The sequence below is a fragment of the Gekko japonicus genome, unplaced genomic scaffold (genome assembly GCF_001447785.1).
Source record: "Gekko japonicus isolate JY-2015 unplaced genomic scaffold, Gekko_japonicus_V1.1 scaffold522, whole genome shotgun sequence".
Classification (NCBI taxonomy): Eukaryota; Metazoa; Chordata; class Lepidosauria; order Squamata; family Gekkonidae; genus Gekko; species Gekko japonicus.
The window spans coordinates 748,518-767,573 of NW_015169790.1; the positions used below are offsets into that span (position 1 = coordinate 748,518).

A 19,056-nucleotide genomic window follows, 5' to 3' on the forward strand; every position below is an offset into this window, starting at 1 on the left:
CTTTTCTTCCCAGAGGGCTTTGCTGCCTGACAGTTGATAGTTAGATCACTGGCTGTTAAAGAGCCAGGTGTTGTTAATCAGCTGGCTGGTAAGTACATCTATAAAGGGCATGTGTGTGGCTCCATTGCACTTGGTAGGCACCAGGTTTGGCATCAAAGAAGGGGGGTAGTATCTGGCACCATCACCACTGACCCTCCCACCCCCATTAAGATATATTCTAGGGATAGATGAGAAGACTAAACCTAGCAGTTCGAAAGCAAGAAATTGCAAGTAGATAAATAGGTACCACTTCAGTGGGTAGGTAACAGCGTTCCATGCGCCTTGGTGTTTAGTCATGCCGGCCACATGACCACAGAAACATCTTCGGACAGTGCTGGCTCTTCGGCTTTGAAACGGAGATGAGCACCGCAACCCTAGAGTCGGATTCAACTGGCTTTCGAGCAAGGGAACCTTTACCTTTAGTGCATGGTCATGGACAGCTGAAGCCTGTAATGGCAGGCAAGTAAATAATATAATCTGGTAAATAACATCTGCTAAAGGGATGGGACATTTCCCCCCTCCAAGCAGTGGGCAACCTAATATTTTGTAAAGGGAATGATGGACAAAAGATTTTCATGGAAATAAAAGGTTCCTTAGAGGGGTGAGCAGTTGCCAGTAATCCAGGTACAAACCATGTACAGATTTATGACAGTGCGCTAAAAATGATGCGGGATGCTCCTGTGCATATTTATTAGTTATTGTGAGACCTCATGTGTGCTACTTCCTACTAAAAGACCTGCAACAACTACTGTTTGGGCTGCAGAGAAGTTATGGCTTATTAACCAACATTTCAACTAATTTTCAACTATGTTAAACTGTATATATTCCTCTGTATATTGGCTCTTAGTTGGTATTTGGCTCTGAATTTTGACACTGTTTGGCTCTTTAATTATAAAAAGGTTGCTGACCCTTGCTCTGGAGTCCTAAAATGTGTGCTGTAGCTCATATTCCTTCTGGGAAACAACCTGATTAACCTCAGGGATATGAATGCCCGGCCAGCTTGTTGCAACACCCCCCTACAAACCTCTAGCTCCTGGTTTGGCTTTACCACCACAGTCATGCAAGGCATAGCCTTATCCCTGAAAGGAGCTTGGTAGCTGGGCTGTGTAGTCATTAGGCCTCGGGAATTGCTTTGGTTTTCTAGGTCTGGAGAACCTGGAGGTGCATTAGCACAGTGTTCTGCTGTACCATACAACAGGCTTGCGATTTTGACCCCAGCACCATAAGAACAATCTGTTGTTCGGCCTGGCTTCTATTGCTTTATTGCTGACTTGTAGCATTTTATTATTTTGCCTTTTAAAAAAGAATCCACCAGAACAATCATTTTTGTCCAACTAGAGAATAGTGGAAAGCTCTACTTTGTTGCATCTGGAATCTCACTGATGGAGTTGTTTTGGTTTCTTTTATTCATCAGAATAGCTGTCACAGAAAAGGGTGCAATTACAGCAGATCTCAGTGTGACGATGGTGCCAGGCCATTCTTCTGCACCACCTAAGAGGACGAGTATTGGTATTCTCTCTGAAGCACTATCCAGGTGAGAGGTTGCCTGGAGGCTAAGGGTGCAGCATGATACTAGCTCTGTCTGTGCCCACTGAAGTAGGCAGAGCATTCTATGCAGGATGCAAACAAGGGGCCATAATATCATGGCCTGAGAATCCCACCACCCCCTCTTTTTTAAATTTCTGACTCCTGACTGATGAAGAGTTTTGGAGAACTCACTGTGTTGTATTACTTTGGTTGGTCTCACCAAAAGGGATAATACATGGCTTTTAGTTTTGGATTTTGCTGTGAACAGGTGTGGTTACCTATGTTCTTTGTATCCTGCTAAGGATCCAGAGCCTCACTAAATGCAGTTTTGTTCAGTCATTTTATTTATTACATGTATTGACATGTTTCTCTCTAAATGTTTAAATGTTAGCACCAGGGGTCATTTCATAGAAAAAGAGGTGCAGGAGCTCATTAGCATAATTCATTAGCATAACTTATTTGCATATGCCACACACCCTGACATCACTGGAAGTGTGTCAGACGGCAACACTCACCGCTCAGGCTCCAGTGGACTGTTTTGGATTGCTAGCTATTGGGGGGGGGGGAACGTGCAGATCTGTCCTCACAGAGGAGGGAGAGCTTGTACCTGAATAAAACTTGGTCTTAAAGGTGCCACTGGACTGTTTTGGACCGGGGGGCCGGGAGGGGGCTCTGCAACTTACCTGGCTGCTTCTTGCTCTGACTGAGGGCTGCTGGGAGCAGGGGGTGGGGCTGGTTGCATGTGCCCGCCCCCTGGGCTCTTTACTGCCGGAGCTCCACTCCTGTGCACTCCTGCAGGCAATGACCCCTGGTTAGCACTACAAGAAAAAAGTATGGTGTGCATTTTAAAATATTTAAATACTGTGAGAGCACCAAGACAGAGAGTGAGAATATGAGCGAAATCCAAGTATCCCAAGGAAAAGGAGACATTAAGATAGCAGGCTGGAAGCCTTAGTAAGAGAGAAAAGCTGCCTGATTAAAAGCAATAGATACACCAGGAGGCATGAGAGTGGCACAGAAGAGGCCCTTCGGTTTTGCATGAAGGAGGTCATCAGATGCCTCAATAAATGTAATTTCAGAGGAGTTGTGCAGCTAAGAAGCCACGCCGAAGAGGGTCAAGAAGAGGCATGACCCAAAGTGAAGACAGTGAAACATTCAAGGTGTTTGGAGGAGATGAGAAGACGAGAGTGGGATGGGAAGGAAGGCCTTTTAAGAATCAGGCGTAACTATGGATGTGCTTGAAGGCAAAGAGCAAAATGGCCAGGGAATGTGAACAGTAATAGAGGAGGAATAAAAGATGGGGGGGGGGAAGAGTGTAGGTCTGTATGTGGAGAGGCAGAGAACCAGTTCATAGGGGAGAATGGAGGCATTGGGGGGGGGGGGAACAAGTGACCCTCTTCTGCATAACTAAATCGCAGTCCTGTGAGGCCTAGGTAATGTTACCCTTGGTTTCTGTATGTCACTAACTGAATGCATGTTTGTTAATAAAGTTAAATCAATTCATAGATGTGGTACAGTTCTCTTTAAACATTGACCAGGTCAGCAGTTATGGAGTGCCTTTGTCAGAACAGCTCTCTCTTGATCCCATTCACTGCAGAATTGTTTTGCTGGGGGCAAGTAATTCACACCCACAAATGCAGTGTTTTGCTGCCATAGAACAGCCACTGTGCAGGTAATATGTAAGTTAAATCTCCCTACTTTGCAAACTTCTTTGTCCTTGCATGATGTAGATGGTTTTGATAGTTTGATGGCAGCTTTTATTTAGTATTTAGTATTCATTTAGTACATATTCATCCTGCTCCTCCTCAAAGGAGCTCAAGAGGGCACATTGTTTGCTCCCCTCCTTCATTTTTACCCTTGTAGCAACCCTGTGAGATGGGTTAGGCTGAGAATGTGTGGCTCGTCCGAAGCTACCTAGTGAGCTTCTGTGGCAGAGCAGGGATTCAGATCCTATAGTCTGGCACTGCAGCCGCTTTGCCACACTGGCATCAGGCATGTTTCTGTCTACTAGCTTTCTGTTTTCCCTCCTGTGTATGAGTGCATAGTTGCTGAATTTAAGGAATACAATTTTTATTCCTTTTTCCCCACTCCTTTGTGTTTTGTTATTATAGGCTGGAGCAGCAACCCATGCCGAATTTGTTTGGTAAGGGCCCTGAAATCATGATGTTTGAACAATTGGCCCCCGAGGTAAGTACTGAACAGGATGTGTTCTCTCTTGTATTCTCTGTTAACTGAGTATGAAATGATCAATATTTAACATTCTCAGAGAACAATCCTTCACAGGCACACCCAGAAGTAAGTCATGCTTTAGTCAGTGGGACTTACCTCTAGGAAGGTGTTGAAAGGTATGAGCAGAGTCTTATATCCTAGCGTGTGTTGCTTAACAGCTGATTCCTGCAGAATTTACAGGGAAAATCCCCTGTGAATTACCTTTTCCCTGGTACACTGCACCTTGTGTAGGCAGTTCTCTCCTGCTGACCTCATTTACCTATTTGCTTCCTTTCTGTACATGGAGAGCTTGGTCTGGATCATGCACAATATAAGACTTCCTAGCAGTTGCACTTATGGGATCTCTTCAGCAATTCTTCTTTTGAATTGCTAACATTGCAGTGCAGGAAATCTAGAAATATGAATCTGGAACCAAGTTGCCTGATGTGTGTTTGTGTTCTCTCCTCATGCTGTTCAGTTCAGCTTCCCTCTCAACATCATCATGGCAAATCTGTGGCTGTTTGGACCACTTGTCAGCAGGTAAGAAAGAATTGCACTGCCGAGGGGCGGGGGTTGAGGGTAGAGGCTATAGTATTTCCCCAAGTACAAAATGCTGTAGTTTCATTGTTGGGGGGAAAGCCAGTATCTCTTCCCCCACCACCACCACCACCACCCCAGACGTATTGACTGCACAACCAACAAGAAATGTGCATGTTTATTATTTAAACAAATTACTTTTTTGTGGAACACAGGGGTCTTTGTTTAATTCTGATCTGTTAGAATTTTGTGTCTGTCTCAGGCATTTAAATGCTTTCTAAATCTTTACGCAGAGTTCTTGAGCAAACACCTACCACTAATGCCATGGTTCGGACCACCACTGCCATCACCATGTTTCGTGCAGGAGTCAAGGTACTGTGACATGAATTTTCGTGGATTTTTTAATATAGTGTAAGAATTGCAAACCCGACATCCTTAACTACCACTTTTGGTACATAGCAGTTTATATCCCTCTTTGTTATATCTTAAGGAATTCTCTCCCCAGGCTGTGTGTGGTAGATTCATTGCTGTTCTCCTTGCTTGAGCATAGAATGTAAACTCAGTTCTTGCCCTGAGACAACTGACTTGTGGTTGCCAGCACCCTGGTCATCCAGGACAAAGGTTAAGAATGGCTTAATTGATAGAACTGCTGGGGCAGAAAACTGCTGATGAGATTAGAAGCCTTTATTTGAGAGTTAATTTGAGTTATCATTCCATGTAATGGAATGGTTTTGTGAACATAATCACAGTTTTGTCATGATTAGAAAACAGAATAGGTAATCTCTTCTGCAAGTAGAAGGAAGGGCCATTTCGTTCATTACACATCAAGAAACCCACATTTGCACTAACTAGCACACTCTTCAGGGCACTGCAACCTTTCTCAGCTCCCTGTCAGAATTTCTGCACAATACACGTTTTCAAACAACTGTTTATCGCAGTCACACTTAGGATTTTTTAGTTGTATATCTGAAAATGTAGTATGTGAACAATGGTCATTGAGAGGAGGACACTGAAATGTCTTCCTGCCAACGTGTATGTGTTGCTAATTTATATTGTTTTTATATATTCTGGAAGGGACGGAGGGTAAAAATCTATCTAGTAACAAAATTAAAACTCAGAGGGCCAGAACTTGCCTGAACAGTTTCTAGATGACAGTTGTTTGTTGGTTTGATTAATTAATAGACTTTCTGAAAATAGATTACCAAAGACACTTTTATTCCAAATCTCATCCTTGACTTGGACACAGAGGTGTGATAGTTAAACGGTGACACCCAGTGGTTGAAAGGGAAATAACATGTTATTTCTGTAATTTTGTTTAAAGCCCGAACCATGCATGACTGGGGCAGACCAGCATTGAATCCTATTGTGAGAAGCTTCATGCACACAGGAATATGAGAAGGATCTTTTCACATAACACTGTGGTTTTATTCAGAACAAATTAGCATGAATAAAGGGAAATAACACGTTATTTCTGTAATTTTGTTTAAAGCCCGAACCATGCATGACTGGGGCAGACCAGCATTGAATCCTATTGTGAGAAGCTTCATGCACACAGGAATATGAGAAGGATCTTTTCACATAACACTGTGGGTTTATTCAGAACAAATTAGCGTGAATAAAGAAAATAGTGTGTGTGTGTGTGTGTCTGTGTGTGTGTGTCCCCACCCCCGATTTCTCTGCAGTTTGCCTAGATCCTACAGGGTGAGAGAGAGAGCCATAAACAAAACCTGGTTGGAGCTGCTCCATATTCAGGTATTCTGGAACACTTCCAAGAAATGGAGTGGATGTCAGAATCTTACACATATGTAGAAATGATGTGTGTGGTCTGAATTGCAAAGAGGGCTTGTGGGCAGAGTGTGTTGTATTCTGCTCCTCCAGCTGCTTTTCTGGCTGGGGTTGCTTGTGGTATCAGGGCCTGGATGAAGGGAAATTATCTCTGAGGAGAGGTCTATGGGAGAGGGAGCAGACATATGTCCACCTGCATACCCCTTTTGCTCTTTAAAATGTACCTGCTACACATGATCTGAGGCAGCTTTCCATTTAAAGACATAGGCCATTTCCACATAGGTTATCTGCTCTGGGTTCAACGCTGTTGGGAAGCAGGGTTTTTCCCCCTTGTTTCCCCACGGCATTGCGGTGCCTTCATCTTCTTTCTCTAATCTTTCTCAAAGTTGCTTTGTTTTGACGTTTTGGCAAAGATTGCAGTAAAGTCTTGGATGGCTACTGTGTGGATGGGAAAATTCAAATTTTCTCACCCGCATGGCAGCCATTTTCTGTGACACTGACCCACAGCATCCATTCCCTCCTGCCTCAGAGGAGGTTTTTATTTTTAAAAAACTTGACATGAGATCAGTGTTATATTGATATACCATTGTAACAATATGTGTAACAGGTTCTCTGAATTCCCAGCTTTCATTTTCTAAAAAAGTAAGCCTTTAGCCTCTTCCTTTGAGAAGATATAAAGGGAAAGGCATATCTCCACCACAGAGACGTACTTGTTTAAATGAAAGCTGGGGATTCAGAGAACCGGTTATATAACAATAACCTGATATAACAATATTTTAGTACCACTCCCCTGGCCAGCATTCAAAGTGTTGGCAATGGAGGTGTGTATGCTCTCTCTTCCTCAGCCTGCAGAGACAGCACAATAGATTTAGAGACAGACAGAGAGGTCAGGAACACAGAGCATCCTTTCCTTCCTGCTATCTGATACTATCCCTTTGAAGTAGAATGCTTTTCTTAGGGATGAGACTTCCTTCCTTCTGGCTTGACATCTTCTCTCTCATACACACAAAGAAGGAGGACACACTCTCCATCTTTGTCACCATGGATGCAGGACGGGCATTCTCCATCCGCATCCATCTAGCTAGTTAGTGATAGAATCTAATCTATCTCTCAACCTGCACTATCTAGAATGTTGTTCCTTGAATAAAGATTTCTTTGAAACTGATAAGTGGCTCTGTGTAACTCAGTAAGTTTGCTAGCACACACTGTACTCAGAAGCTACTGCCGCATATAGTCTAGTGCACTCTGCTATGTATAGAGATTCCTGGCTGTACCATACCGGTAAATCTAACACAAAGGGCAGATGCTGTGCTATCAGCCTTTGAGTCTGGAAGGGGGGGAAATTAGTTGGGTTTCACGTTGCCTGATTCTGAAATGAGGCACGAGAAGCTGCCATCTCCCACTTTTAGTAGCTTGAAGGTGGACACAAGCCTCCCTGCCAGAAGAAGAGAGAAGCCAACTGTGTGTGCCTGTGGCTCTCAACTGTCCAGCATGTGGACATGGCTTAGATGAGTGCAAATGAAACTTGAGTCTTTCGGGGAGAAGTGAACTGTGCCTTCACCCTGCTCAGTCTGATCACCTTTGCAACCAGTGCACTTGTCTGATCCCTCCCTTACTGGACAGGGAAGAGCAGAGTTACATTCACTGCTGGAATAATGATACAGGGAAGAGAGAAGACTCTTGGCACATCGGCAGAGAAGGGCAAGTGTGATCACCTCCCGCCTAAATAATAGACACAAAGTTGATTTAATAGGATGCCACAGGTTAGGTGAAGAATCCTGCTTGGCTTTGGAAATTGACCTACCTGTGAGTCCTTGTTTGGGAGCTACTTTCTCAACATACAGTCTTTGGGTCTGTGATATGTCATCTTCTGGAATTATGTGTACACTATCCTGCATGTTTACACTTCTTTGTTTTCTTCTTCTTCTTCTTCTGTAGTCTAATGTTATTCCACCATCTGCAACTGCAACCGTGAATTTTCGAATCCATCCTGCACAAACAGTTGCTGAGGTACTATGACTGTGTGATGGAGTGTAACAAATGCTAAGGTTGAAGCATTACAGGCCATGCCAGTCTGGCAGCTACACTGAAACAGGGTGCTGTCTGGAAATATGGGGCCCAGGCAGAGGCAGCAGAGCAAGGGACTGGAATGGAGATACTGGAGCAAGGAGCAAGATCATACTGGACAATTGGAACCAGGGAACTTGAGCTCCTGTTCTGTTCAATAGCAAGGAGGACAGGCTGAAGTCACGACCAGTCCAGACTCCTCTGTCTAATAGTGCTGCTGAGCTTGGTCTCTGTATGGTCTGAAGTAGAACACAGAGACTCTCATCTGGATCTTGGAAGTTAAGCAGGGTTGGTTCTGGTCTGTATTTGGATGGATATCACCGAAGAGTACCAGGGTCAGGACACAGAGGCAGGCAGTGGCAAGCCACCTCTGAACATCTCTTGCCTTGAAAACCCCACAGGGAGTCGCCATAAGTCAAGAGAGAGAGAGACTCTGTGGTTTTCTCATTGGCACACCTATGGTGGGGTTTCAGTTTACTTCACTGCAACTGTGATCTAGAATCCAGGGCTGATTGGGAATGAGTAAAGAGAGATGAGGAGCTTATCTCCTTGTTCCTTTAAGGATACTAAATAGAGGATGAGGGGCAGTGTGGCAGAATTATAAGTGAGACGGGGCCTCTCTGTTTGGTTCTCTCCCAAAAGGCTTCGCAGGAGGCTCTTCAGCCTGACAGTGCACCCTGCACTCTGCTGTAAAAGAACCGCTTATGTTTTCGAGTTCCAGCCTCGAAGCCAAAACATCTAGATATGAGGACCTGTGGCTCCAAGCTCCTGCCTTGACAGGGAGGGCGTTTTTAACCTAGTAATACAAGGACTCTGGTCAGAGTCTTCTGGTCATAAAAGGGAGGGGTCTGGATTTTGTCAGGTTCATCCGATTTCTTGATTGACAGCTAATCTGGATTCTAAAGGTATTTAACACCAGTGTTTGAGATGCTAAGGACCCTCTGCCAACACCGTGGTTTAGGTCTTGCACAAGTGGACGGAATGCATTCATGGGGTTCCTGCCAGTTTCAAACCCACCCCCCCCAAGCCAGGTGGGGATGGCATTCCTAGGAGAAGCTCCTGGGCTTTTAATTTCCTTAACAGGCAACGATTGCACTGGCCAGAAGCCCAGATACTAAGCCTAACATTCTTAAAGGAACATGTCCCTAAAGTGCTGTTATTTGTGGCAGGGTCATGGGTAAGGAGTTTTCTCTTCAGCAACAGGCCCTACATCCCAGTCAACACCCCCTATAGAAATGTACCTTTAAGATCTGGTGTGATGGGGCGGGATACCCCAGTCCTCAGCTTAACAGGTTTTAAAGCACTGTTTGTATATAGTATTTTTTTTTATCCAGGGGGGAGGTGGGTAGCTTGTCCCTCACCTGCCCCCATGCCCCCCCCCAACAAAGGCTTTAGAGACAAAAGGCCATAGAACCCGTGAACTAAACACTGAAGCCTGGATTCCCAAAGCTCTGATTTTTCGTGTGTTTAGGGCTTTGCCTGTAGTGATCCTGTTGAGGCGCATGGGAAGAGGCAAGCATAGGGTTGCCAACCTCCAGGTGGTCAAAGAACCAGAATAATCTGTCAGGCTGAACAAATCACACTCGAGACTTCCATCTTCTTACAGTTCTACGTACAACTATAAACAATACACATAACAAATGGTTTTGCCACAATGCATAAATGACATCTGTACCAGTTGAATAGTGACCTGATAGTCCTTGAAAGTGTCTCTCTTTAGCGTGCTGCAGTCACTGACTCATGATGCAGAGTAGCGTTTCCAATAGAAAACATGCAGTGGACAGCATGGCCTCAAGACAGTTTCCAATAGAAAACATGCAGTGGACGAGTTTCCAATAGAAAACATGGTGGCAAAGTCATTTGTTATGTGTATTGTTTATAGTTCATAAGAAGACAGAAGTCTTGAGTGTGATTTGTACAGCGTGACAGAGTATTCTGGTTATTTGTTTGCCCAACTGTATTTGCTGTGTTTCCATTTTTGTGTGGTTGCTAACCTCCATGTGGTGACGGTGGGGGGGGGGGGTTTCTCCTGGGATTACAACTGAACTCCAGACAAAAGAGATCAGTTCACCTGGAGAAAATGATGGCTTTGGAAGTTGGCCTCTGGCATTATACCTCATTGAAGTCCCTCCCCTCCCCAAACCCTGCCCTCTTCAGGCTCCACCCCCTAAATCTCCTGGTATTTCCCACCCCAGAGCTGGCAACCATAAGCCCAGGGCTGGCTCCAGCTTATTTTGCACCCTAGGCGAGGATCCCTTCTGCCCCCCGCCCCCCGTGCGCCCACCAATTTTCAAAAATAAATGTATTTTAGAAAGAATGAAAAAGACAAATAATCAAGAAACTCCCAGAGTACAGGGCCAGGTGCAGTTTGGTGCCCCTAAGAGCCGTCCCACTCTAGGCGACTGCCTAGTTCGCCTAGTGAGTGAGCCGGCCCTGCATAAGCCGCCTGCCCCTCACTTCCCTCTTTCATCCCCCAATAGGAGCATTATAGGCAATTTGTCTTCAGGCTGAATGGGAGTGTACAAACAGCAGCTTGCTTTTGGGTCAGCCATTTTCTGGTGAAGAGAGAAGTCAGATTTTTCTGCCTATCTGAAAGTTCATCCAGCTATTCCTCCACCTCTGTCTGGTTGCTGGCCCCATTGTGCTGCTTTGGTTATTGTCATGAGGCTGTCCCGTTTACTATTAGAAGGTATGACAGCAAAGCCAAATTTGGATACTGCTCTGAGATGTTTGTAGAACCCTATTGGGAACATGGCCATATCTGAAGAGTTTCTAAAGGGAGATGTTTTGAGGCAATGACCCAGAATTGATTGCCTAGAAAGAACTTTGATCGGTCACCCTACCAGGCCACAGTGTAATGGGAAGGCAGACTTCCAAAGGGAGGCCCCTGAAGGTTGCCTGCCTGGCTGTGCATCGTTATTTGGAGAACTGTAACTGGAAATTGATTTGCATGCAAAATTGACGCACAGTCCAGAATATTTGCTAATACCCGTAATGGAAACCACCTTGCTGCTTTCATTTATTTGTACTTTGGGGTGTGTTCTTAGGTCCTGGAAATAGTAGAGAAAACGATTGATGATAAGAGAGTGAAGATAGAAGCAGAGAGTGCCTTTGATCCGCTCCCGGTTAGCCCTTGGGACAACCAGACCTTCGGACTGCGGGTTTTCCGCCAGACCCTTCTGGATGTTTTCCCAGATGTTGGCAGCATGGCTCCAGGTAGTGGCAAACATATGATCATTGTTTTCCTCTTCTGTTTCCATTCATCAGTCCCTACTTACTGTGTTCCTGGCACCCCTCCCCTGTACACACATGATATTCATGATGGGAAACAAATGCCTTTCCCCTCTTCTGTTCCATCTTTCTGACGTAAGATCTTTTGCCATTTTTAATGGTGCTAGAACAAACAAAAAAGCCAACAGGAAACTAACACAAAGAGTAAAGCTTGAGTTGAATTTCTCAGTTCATACATGCAGTCTTTTAGGAATTTGTGAAGGAAAGGCTGTTTATTTCATTCAGTTAGACTCCCCTGTAACATTGGACTGTTCCACTTTCAAACTACTTTCTTGCAGAGTGTTCCAGTCTGGTTCAAGATGGCTTACTGGATAAGCCTTACCTCTTAAACAAGAAGATGGGCACAACCTTTTTTGTAGATGTTAAATTTCCTTATATTGCTTAAGTAGGTAAAAGAATGTTTGAAAGCATGTGAGGAAACTGGTGCCAAGCTACAGGATTGGCTGGAATATTATTTATTAATCTCTTTGCTGATGATTCCTTCTCCAGGCATTTGTATTGGAAACACTGACAGCAGGCATTTCACCAACCTCACAAATGCCATTTATCGATTTAACCCAGTGGTCTTTAAACCTGATGATATGGCAAGGTACTACATTCTGTTTATTCTTTTTGGTGGAAACACCTAATGAAAAGTATGAGGGATTTGTTAGGAAAGCAGGACAAGACATAACCATTGAGATCAATACAGAAAGCTGTATTTGCCTTAAAGTATTGGACTGTGTCCGGAACATTGCCCCACTATCCCAAGATACCACCAGGAGAGCATGATCCCGTATTTGTCTTTTTAAAAGGCAAACTGGAGTTGAGGCATCTCTTCTAGGTTTGAACTGGAACTCTTGCAGTGCGATCCTGAGCAGAGTTATACCTGTCTAAGTCCATTGAACTCCATGGTCTTAGAAGAGTGTAATTCTGTGTAGGATGCCACTGTGTTGTAATGTTCCTTGGACTGATACACAATGTTGTCCAGCCACCATTAGGGATTAGGTTCCCAAAGAAAAGAATATTTTTTTCTTCTTTTTGGGGGGAATAAATCAATAATTTAGTTCATTCTTTTATGCATTTAGTTTGAGTTTGGTTAGGATATAGTTATCATTGTTACCACCTTTTTATTAAAGTGCTTGTTGTGTACATATATAAACATGAAAGTGTTTTAAGGCATATCTACACTTCAAATACCAACTGATTTAAATCCTGTTTGACTCTGACTTCTGTCATGGGTAGTGGCTTCTCCCAAAGAGGCATGGAAATTGTAGTTTTCTGGAGGGTACTGGAACCTGGGACTACCTGCCCCACCCTTCCTCAAAATAAAGAACAGAAGAAAGTCAGTGGTGACCAGAGATGGGGCCCTACTTGTAGTAGCACTTAGTCTTCAGTATACTCTCCTCAGAGAAGTCCACCTGGCCCTCTTTCTCCTGTCTTTATGTGGCAAGTGAAAAAGGCTTTGTTTTTAAGTCTGTCTTTGATGGAGGAATGGGATAAATGCCTTTCGGAAGATGTTTGGTGCTTTGTGTTTCGGTCATTTTAACTGATTATATTTTAATTCCAAATTGTTTTTGTTAGCTTTTTTGGACATGCTCTTTAGAATTTCAGGGGGAGAGCAAATGTAATGCCTGGTCCTGATTTTTCACAAGCCAACTCAAAACAGGCCACACTTTGCAGCCGCAGATTTGTTGAAACTTGGGCACTGGGGCTCCAGTTGTAGAGCACAGATTACAGCAAGCTGCTGAAGCATAGCAGGTCTGGGTCTGTTTAGTGCCTGTTTGCCAGACCTCCTGTGAACCTTGTGCCTACTGCTTTGAAATCCTTGACAGAGGAGAGAGGGATATAAGTGCAAACTAATAAAGAAAGTTCACTGTGCTTAAATATAGCTGATGCTGGCCTTTCTGTCCTGGTCAGGTAGCTAGGTATGGTGAAGCTTGCAGTGTTCCTGTGCTAACATAGGTGGCTGATGCACACAGGAATGAAAACAGCATCTTGTGTTGTTGTTTTTAAAATCAGGTTCCACGGGTTGAATGAAAGGATCTCTGTTGAAAGTTTTGAAAAGCAAGTGGAGTTTCTCTTCCAGCTGATTCAAAATTCTGATATTGACCTGTCTCCAGAGCCTCATGTGAATTTTCACGAGCTGTAAGAACAAGTGGGAAGGCTTGTGGGTTTTGTGAGGGACTGAAAATATTCAAAGAAGCTGTGTTCCACGTTATTCTCTGTTCTGGAACTGAGTTATTAGGAATGATGACTTACATACAGATTTAAAGAAACGACACTGGAGCATTGCACTGCATACTATTATGAAACGTATTAAAAACTAAAAGTAGAACAAATCATTTCAGACTGAAACAAAAGCATTAAGCTCCATGCTGTGTTGTACCTTGCAGCCACCGCAGCCCTGAGAATCTTAATACTTACCATGCAGAACAGCAAAGTGTACAAAAGACCCTTAAACTGTTCTCTTAAGAGGAGGGGAGTGCAGTTTTTCATAAAGCTGGTCTTCCAAAACCTACAGGAGCTGTTCTGTTGTATGCTGATGGCAACAGGTAATTGGCTGTATCTGGTGCCAGCCCTTCAGTATTAATCGCCTGAAGTGTGAGCTACTGCACTAGTTTCTTTCTATGTTCCAATCTGCTAGAATGGCAGCAAACCAGATTTCACTCCTGCCAAGCACATATTTTCTGGCTGCTATATGCTTGCTGTGATTTAATTTCCAGCATTACAGTGCATCTTTATACCTAAATAATTAATGTGGCTTTAAGTTAAAACACGACTAAATTTGGTAGAAATATTTCTGCTATACTCTCTCTCACTCAAAAAAAAGCTCAAGTAGCTTTACAGCTAGGCTTGTGTTAAATGTGTATAAAATATTGGTGGGTGGAGAGATTTAAAGTACAGTATAAGCAAGTGGGAGGGGAGAGTCAAACTTTCCACCTGTGCACATTTTCTTCCTTCTGATTTCTCCTATTAAGAGGGTGACTTCTGGTGCCTGAACTTCTCCAGAAGAAAAATAGCTGCTATAAGCAGTATGGGGTCTTTTCCAAAACCCTGCTCTTTCTATGGTAACTTGAGCTGCCTGGGAACCCAACAGTTCCTAAACTAAAGCAGTATTGTGAAGGGGGGGGGGGGTTAACTATGAAAAAATAATTTTACTAATTTCTGCTTGCGCTGGTTAACGAAGGTGCTAGTTGGCTATTTTTATGCTTGAAAAAGATTGCTGTTCCTTAGAATCTGGTGGGGTCTTGTTGTTGGAATGTAAGACATGTAAACTGTAGCATCTGATTGAATTCCCTGGATCCCCCCCATTCACCAGATTGGTTTATACGGAGAGCCTTCTTTACATGCTCTCTACTTTCACTATTCTTTAAGGGGATTTTTTTTTTCTTGGATACACTGTCAGTTCCCTCTTCCTTCAGTGGAAATACACTTGATTAAGGGGGGGGAAATGCTACCCACGTGGAATTTGCTTGCTCATAGAAGCCGCCGAGCTATGTCTTTGCTGCTGCTATTGCCTTGTGCCATTCAGCTGTGTCTCTTCCCTTTACAACCACCAGGGGACATGCTGCAGTAGACATTCCTCAAAATATTTTGTCCCCGTTTTCTATTTGCTGAACCTTGTCAAAAGAAGCTTGATTAAAGACAGGGAACCTACATTTGCTGGGGGAGGGGGACTGCATATATTTTAATATCTTGTTTGCTGCTTAGTTCTTCAGTGGTGTTTAAATATGTTTGGGCACTTGAATCATCCACTTAAATATAAAAATGTTATCCCTTAGTATTCCTAGTTAAATTAAGCCTGGAGCTCCAGAAAATTATAACACTGTGATTCCTAGGGTCCGTTTCATGCCATCTTGTATTACCACTGTGTCTTTTATGTGGATGTGAAAGTGATAACTACTAAGGCTTGAAATAGGACTTTTGTATTAATGAAATAAAAAGGAGATTCTGATTGTTCTTAATACACGGTATGTAATCACTACGGAACTATTCTGAGATCAGCAATCTGTATGTCTGAGGTTTCATGAGAGCTGAAGGGGAAAATTTCCATCAAAACAAAACTTCCCTGGAAATAAACAGGATGAACCCACTATTTTCCAGCCGGCGCTGCCTTCCACCCCCATCCTATATTTCTTCCCGTTGACTAAAAATCCATGTTGATTCACTTCCTGATCCTCCCACAAACTTAATGGGTCAGCCTTGAAAACACAAGGCTCAAATAGAATCATGCCATACTGCCTCTGAAGGCTACTATTTGAGGCCATTGAGAACTAACACCATAATTGAGTACTGTTTGAATGGATTATTTGTACAGCTTTATAAAATCAGAATAGCAGTTTCCCTTCCCTGTCCCCTTTTTTCATTGACATACTTGGGCCTCAAGAGAGCCAGGGAGGCATCAGAAGAAAAAAGGGGCAGGCACAGCAGCACATCCTGCAAGCCTTTTGAAAGCGTAGGCCCAGACTGGAAGGACGCAGCACTCTGTTCTGCAGCTGTTTAGAGGGACTGGAGGAAGGCGCACAGTTGTCTGTGAGTTAGCTTGCAAGGGAGGGAACCTGTTGGAGGAAAGAATTATAAATAGGCTTCGCAGAAATGATATTCAGAAGCCTCATGCTTCAATACTTAGAACTTATGAAGCTCCATAGAAGAGGTACTTTTGTGGGTCATTTTAATTCTGCGGATTTTATAATACTCTCAGTGTTGTACGCAAAATATGCATATTTTGATTTTTCCATTAATAAAATTAACCAGATTCTTTTTTGGGGGGGTCCTTCCTTCCTTCCTTCCTTCCTTCCTTCCTTCCTTCCTTCCTTCCTTCCTTCCTTCCTTCCTTCCCTTTTTCTCCTCTTCACATAGCTCTTGTTTCTCAGATGTGCTGCTGTTTTGGGTTTGTGTCTGGTTTTGTTTTTGTTTTGTTTTTTTAATGATGACAGGGTTCTTTGTTGTGTGATCCTGACCAGTTACTTAAACATGATGACTTCACGGCACCATGTGACCAGTCCAGTTTGGCTACATGAGAATGTCAATGAGGGTAAATGAAACCCTCCCATTTTCTTCACTTTGAATGGGTGGAGTGGGGTGGTGGTGCAACACATCCTATCTTGGTGCACTGCAGTTTCATTGGATCCTGTGCATCCATTATCATTGCATTACTTTCACTGGGATTTGCCAGCATGGTGTAGAGAGCCAGTGTGGTGTAGTGGTTAAGAGCAGCATGAAGCCTGCTGGGAGACCTTGGGTCAGTCACAGTTCTCTCAGAACTCTCAGCCCCACCTACCTAACGGTGTCTGTTATAGGGAGAGGAGGGGAAGGCAATCTTAAGCTCTTTTGAGACTCCGTAGGGTAGGGAAAAGTGGGGTATAAAATCAAATCTTCTTCATTCAGGTGCACATCCCTAGTCCCATTCTGCCCCAGCTATTCAACTAGGCATGGCTGGATTATTAATAGGTGGTGATGATGACCTGTTTACTTTGGCAAAAGGCATAATTCCTTTTCTCTCCAGCATTCCCCTCCGTGTTAAAAGTTTAACATCTTCTGGCAAAAAGGATGCAAAACACAGGGGTTGGTGTTTCAAAAGGGGCAAAAAAAAATGTCCATAGAGTGGGTATCTCCCGCCATGTTGCCTCAACATTACGATGCTCAAAATTTCTAATGATTCTTATGGAGAGATGTATCCCGTCTTGAGAAAAGATTTCTTATTTTCTGAAGGTTGAAAGTCAGCTTGCTGGACTATGAAAATACAGCCCTGGGAGTGCAGGTATGTCCACCTAGAAGGGGCAGCCCTGTCTCTCAGCCTGCTGTCCTTGCCCTGTGAATTAGCTATGTGGGCAAGAGGACATCAAGGCTACAGACAGTAGAACACTGATTCCTCCCTCCCCCCAAAAAGTGGCCTAATAATGATACCTGCAGCTGGAAGGGAATAATCGGGAATTTCCTGATTCCATGCAGTGACTCCTACACACACACCCCATACACACACAGTGTTGTCCACACAAGGACATTTCAGTCCGTTACCAATGAATTCACATAGTGAATTGTAGTGGAGTAGACTAAGGCCCAATCTGCATTTAGCATTTGCTCAGTTGTTTTACCAAACCCACACTGGAACAGAAGAAGATGCAGTTCAAAACCTCATTCAACTACCCAGGGCCAACACCATACTGACTGCAGAGTCACCCCTAAATGGCCATAAAACTGCCATAATTCTATGCAGACAGCCACCATAAAACCAGAGATCAAACAAAGTGCAAGCAGCATGCAGTCTGAACACTACCATAAAATATGACAATCAAAGTGAAAGTGGCATGCAATGTAGACGGGAATTTCTGTTCCAGTGTGGGTTTGGTATAACAGCATAGCAAATGCTAGATGCAGATTGGGCCTAATTCATGTAGCTGTCCCTTTTTCGTTTTTTGTTTAGCAGCCTAATGCTTTGGCATGATCAGTCTTACAGTGGCTCAGTGAGCACCGCCAGGGCTGAGAGTAAATTATTGTTGTGTAAAACAAGTTCTTTTGTGATGTAACAGAACCAGAACAGCATGTCAAGTTAGAAAGGGTATCTATAACTCCTGTATCCTTGAAAGTCTGGCATGGATGACAGGTTCATCTGACCTTGCCACTGCTACTGTTTGTTCAACTCTATACTCTCTGGCTCTTTTGACTCCTTTTAGCCCTGACAGTAAATATGCTGCAGGTTTTCTTGATAATGAGGTACTTAAGTTTGATCTGTTGAAGAGAATCTGGGCACCTGTCTTCAAAAGCATTGGGAACGAAAAGGTTGCAATGTCAGGAAGAAAGGCAGGGGGGGGGAAGGAAATGGAAATTATCATCTGCTCTTCCAGATAGGTGTTGTTTATCGGATAAATTTTACAGAGGAAAGGGAAATGTGTTGGATTGGCAGACAGGTTAATGGGACCTATGCCCTCTTAGGCTCTCTTTTTCTAATCCTGTGCCAGGATTGTGATCTTATCACATTTCTGTGACAAAGTGAGTTGAAACTTACTGTGATACAGCCAGTGAGAATTATCCGGGTTTCCATGCCCTGGTTGGGATGTGCCAACGTACTCTACTTTACAAGAGCTGGACTTTCTATACTTGCCTTGGTCTCCTTGGCCAAGTAGAACTTTCCTCTAGAGGAAGAGTGGTCAAGTTCTACTTCTAGACCACTAAGAGTGATTTCAAAAACATTTTAAAAAGGGACATGACAGTATAGTCCTCCATTGGTTTTTCCACTTTATAATATATCTGAAGGTCACATTCTTGATGCACTCACATTCCCACACATCTTGCCCTTCATCCTGTTTCTTCCTGGTGTACTTGGTTTGCAAATTTTAGCATAGGTTATTATAGAGACATGTTCAAAGAAGTCTCTTCTGTCATGTGCCTCTATGATAAGGTTTCCCTTGCTTGAAAGCCAGTTGAATCCAACTGTAGTGGGCGGTGTTCATCTCCGTTTCCAAGCTGAAGAGCCAGACCTGTCCGAAGACATTTCCATGGTCATGTGGCTGACATGACTAAACACCGAGGCACACGGAACACTATTAGCTTCCCACCAAAGCAGTACTTACTTGCAATTTCTTGCTTTCGAACAGCTAGGTTGGCAGGAGCTGAGGCCAG

The 19,056-nt window shown here is 43.6% G+C and overlaps 1 protein-coding gene across 1 annotated transcript in view; it reads left to right on the forward strand.

Moving 5' to 3' along the window:
- PM20D1 (peptidase M20 domain containing 1) overlaps positions 1-15,298 on the forward strand; it is a 26,617-nt gene extending 11,319 nt beyond the window's left edge. The window contains exons 6-13 of the mRNA XM_015417010.1: positions 1,454-1,573; positions 3,678-3,753; positions 4,253-4,314; positions 4,605-4,683; positions 8,035-8,106; positions 11,211-11,379; positions 11,944-12,043; positions 13,456-15,298. Of these exons, the coding sequence (XP_015272496.1) occupies positions 1,454-1,573; positions 3,678-3,753; positions 4,253-4,314; positions 4,605-4,683; positions 8,035-8,106; positions 11,211-11,379; positions 11,944-12,043; positions 13,456-13,585 (808 nt within the window). The 3' untranslated portion in view covers positions 13,586-15,298. The remainder of the gene's footprint in view (positions 1-1,453; positions 1,574-3,677; positions 3,754-4,252; positions 4,315-4,604; positions 4,684-8,034; positions 8,107-11,210; positions 11,380-11,943; positions 12,044-13,455) is intronic.
- Positions 15,299-19,056: the final 3,758 nt, after the last annotated feature.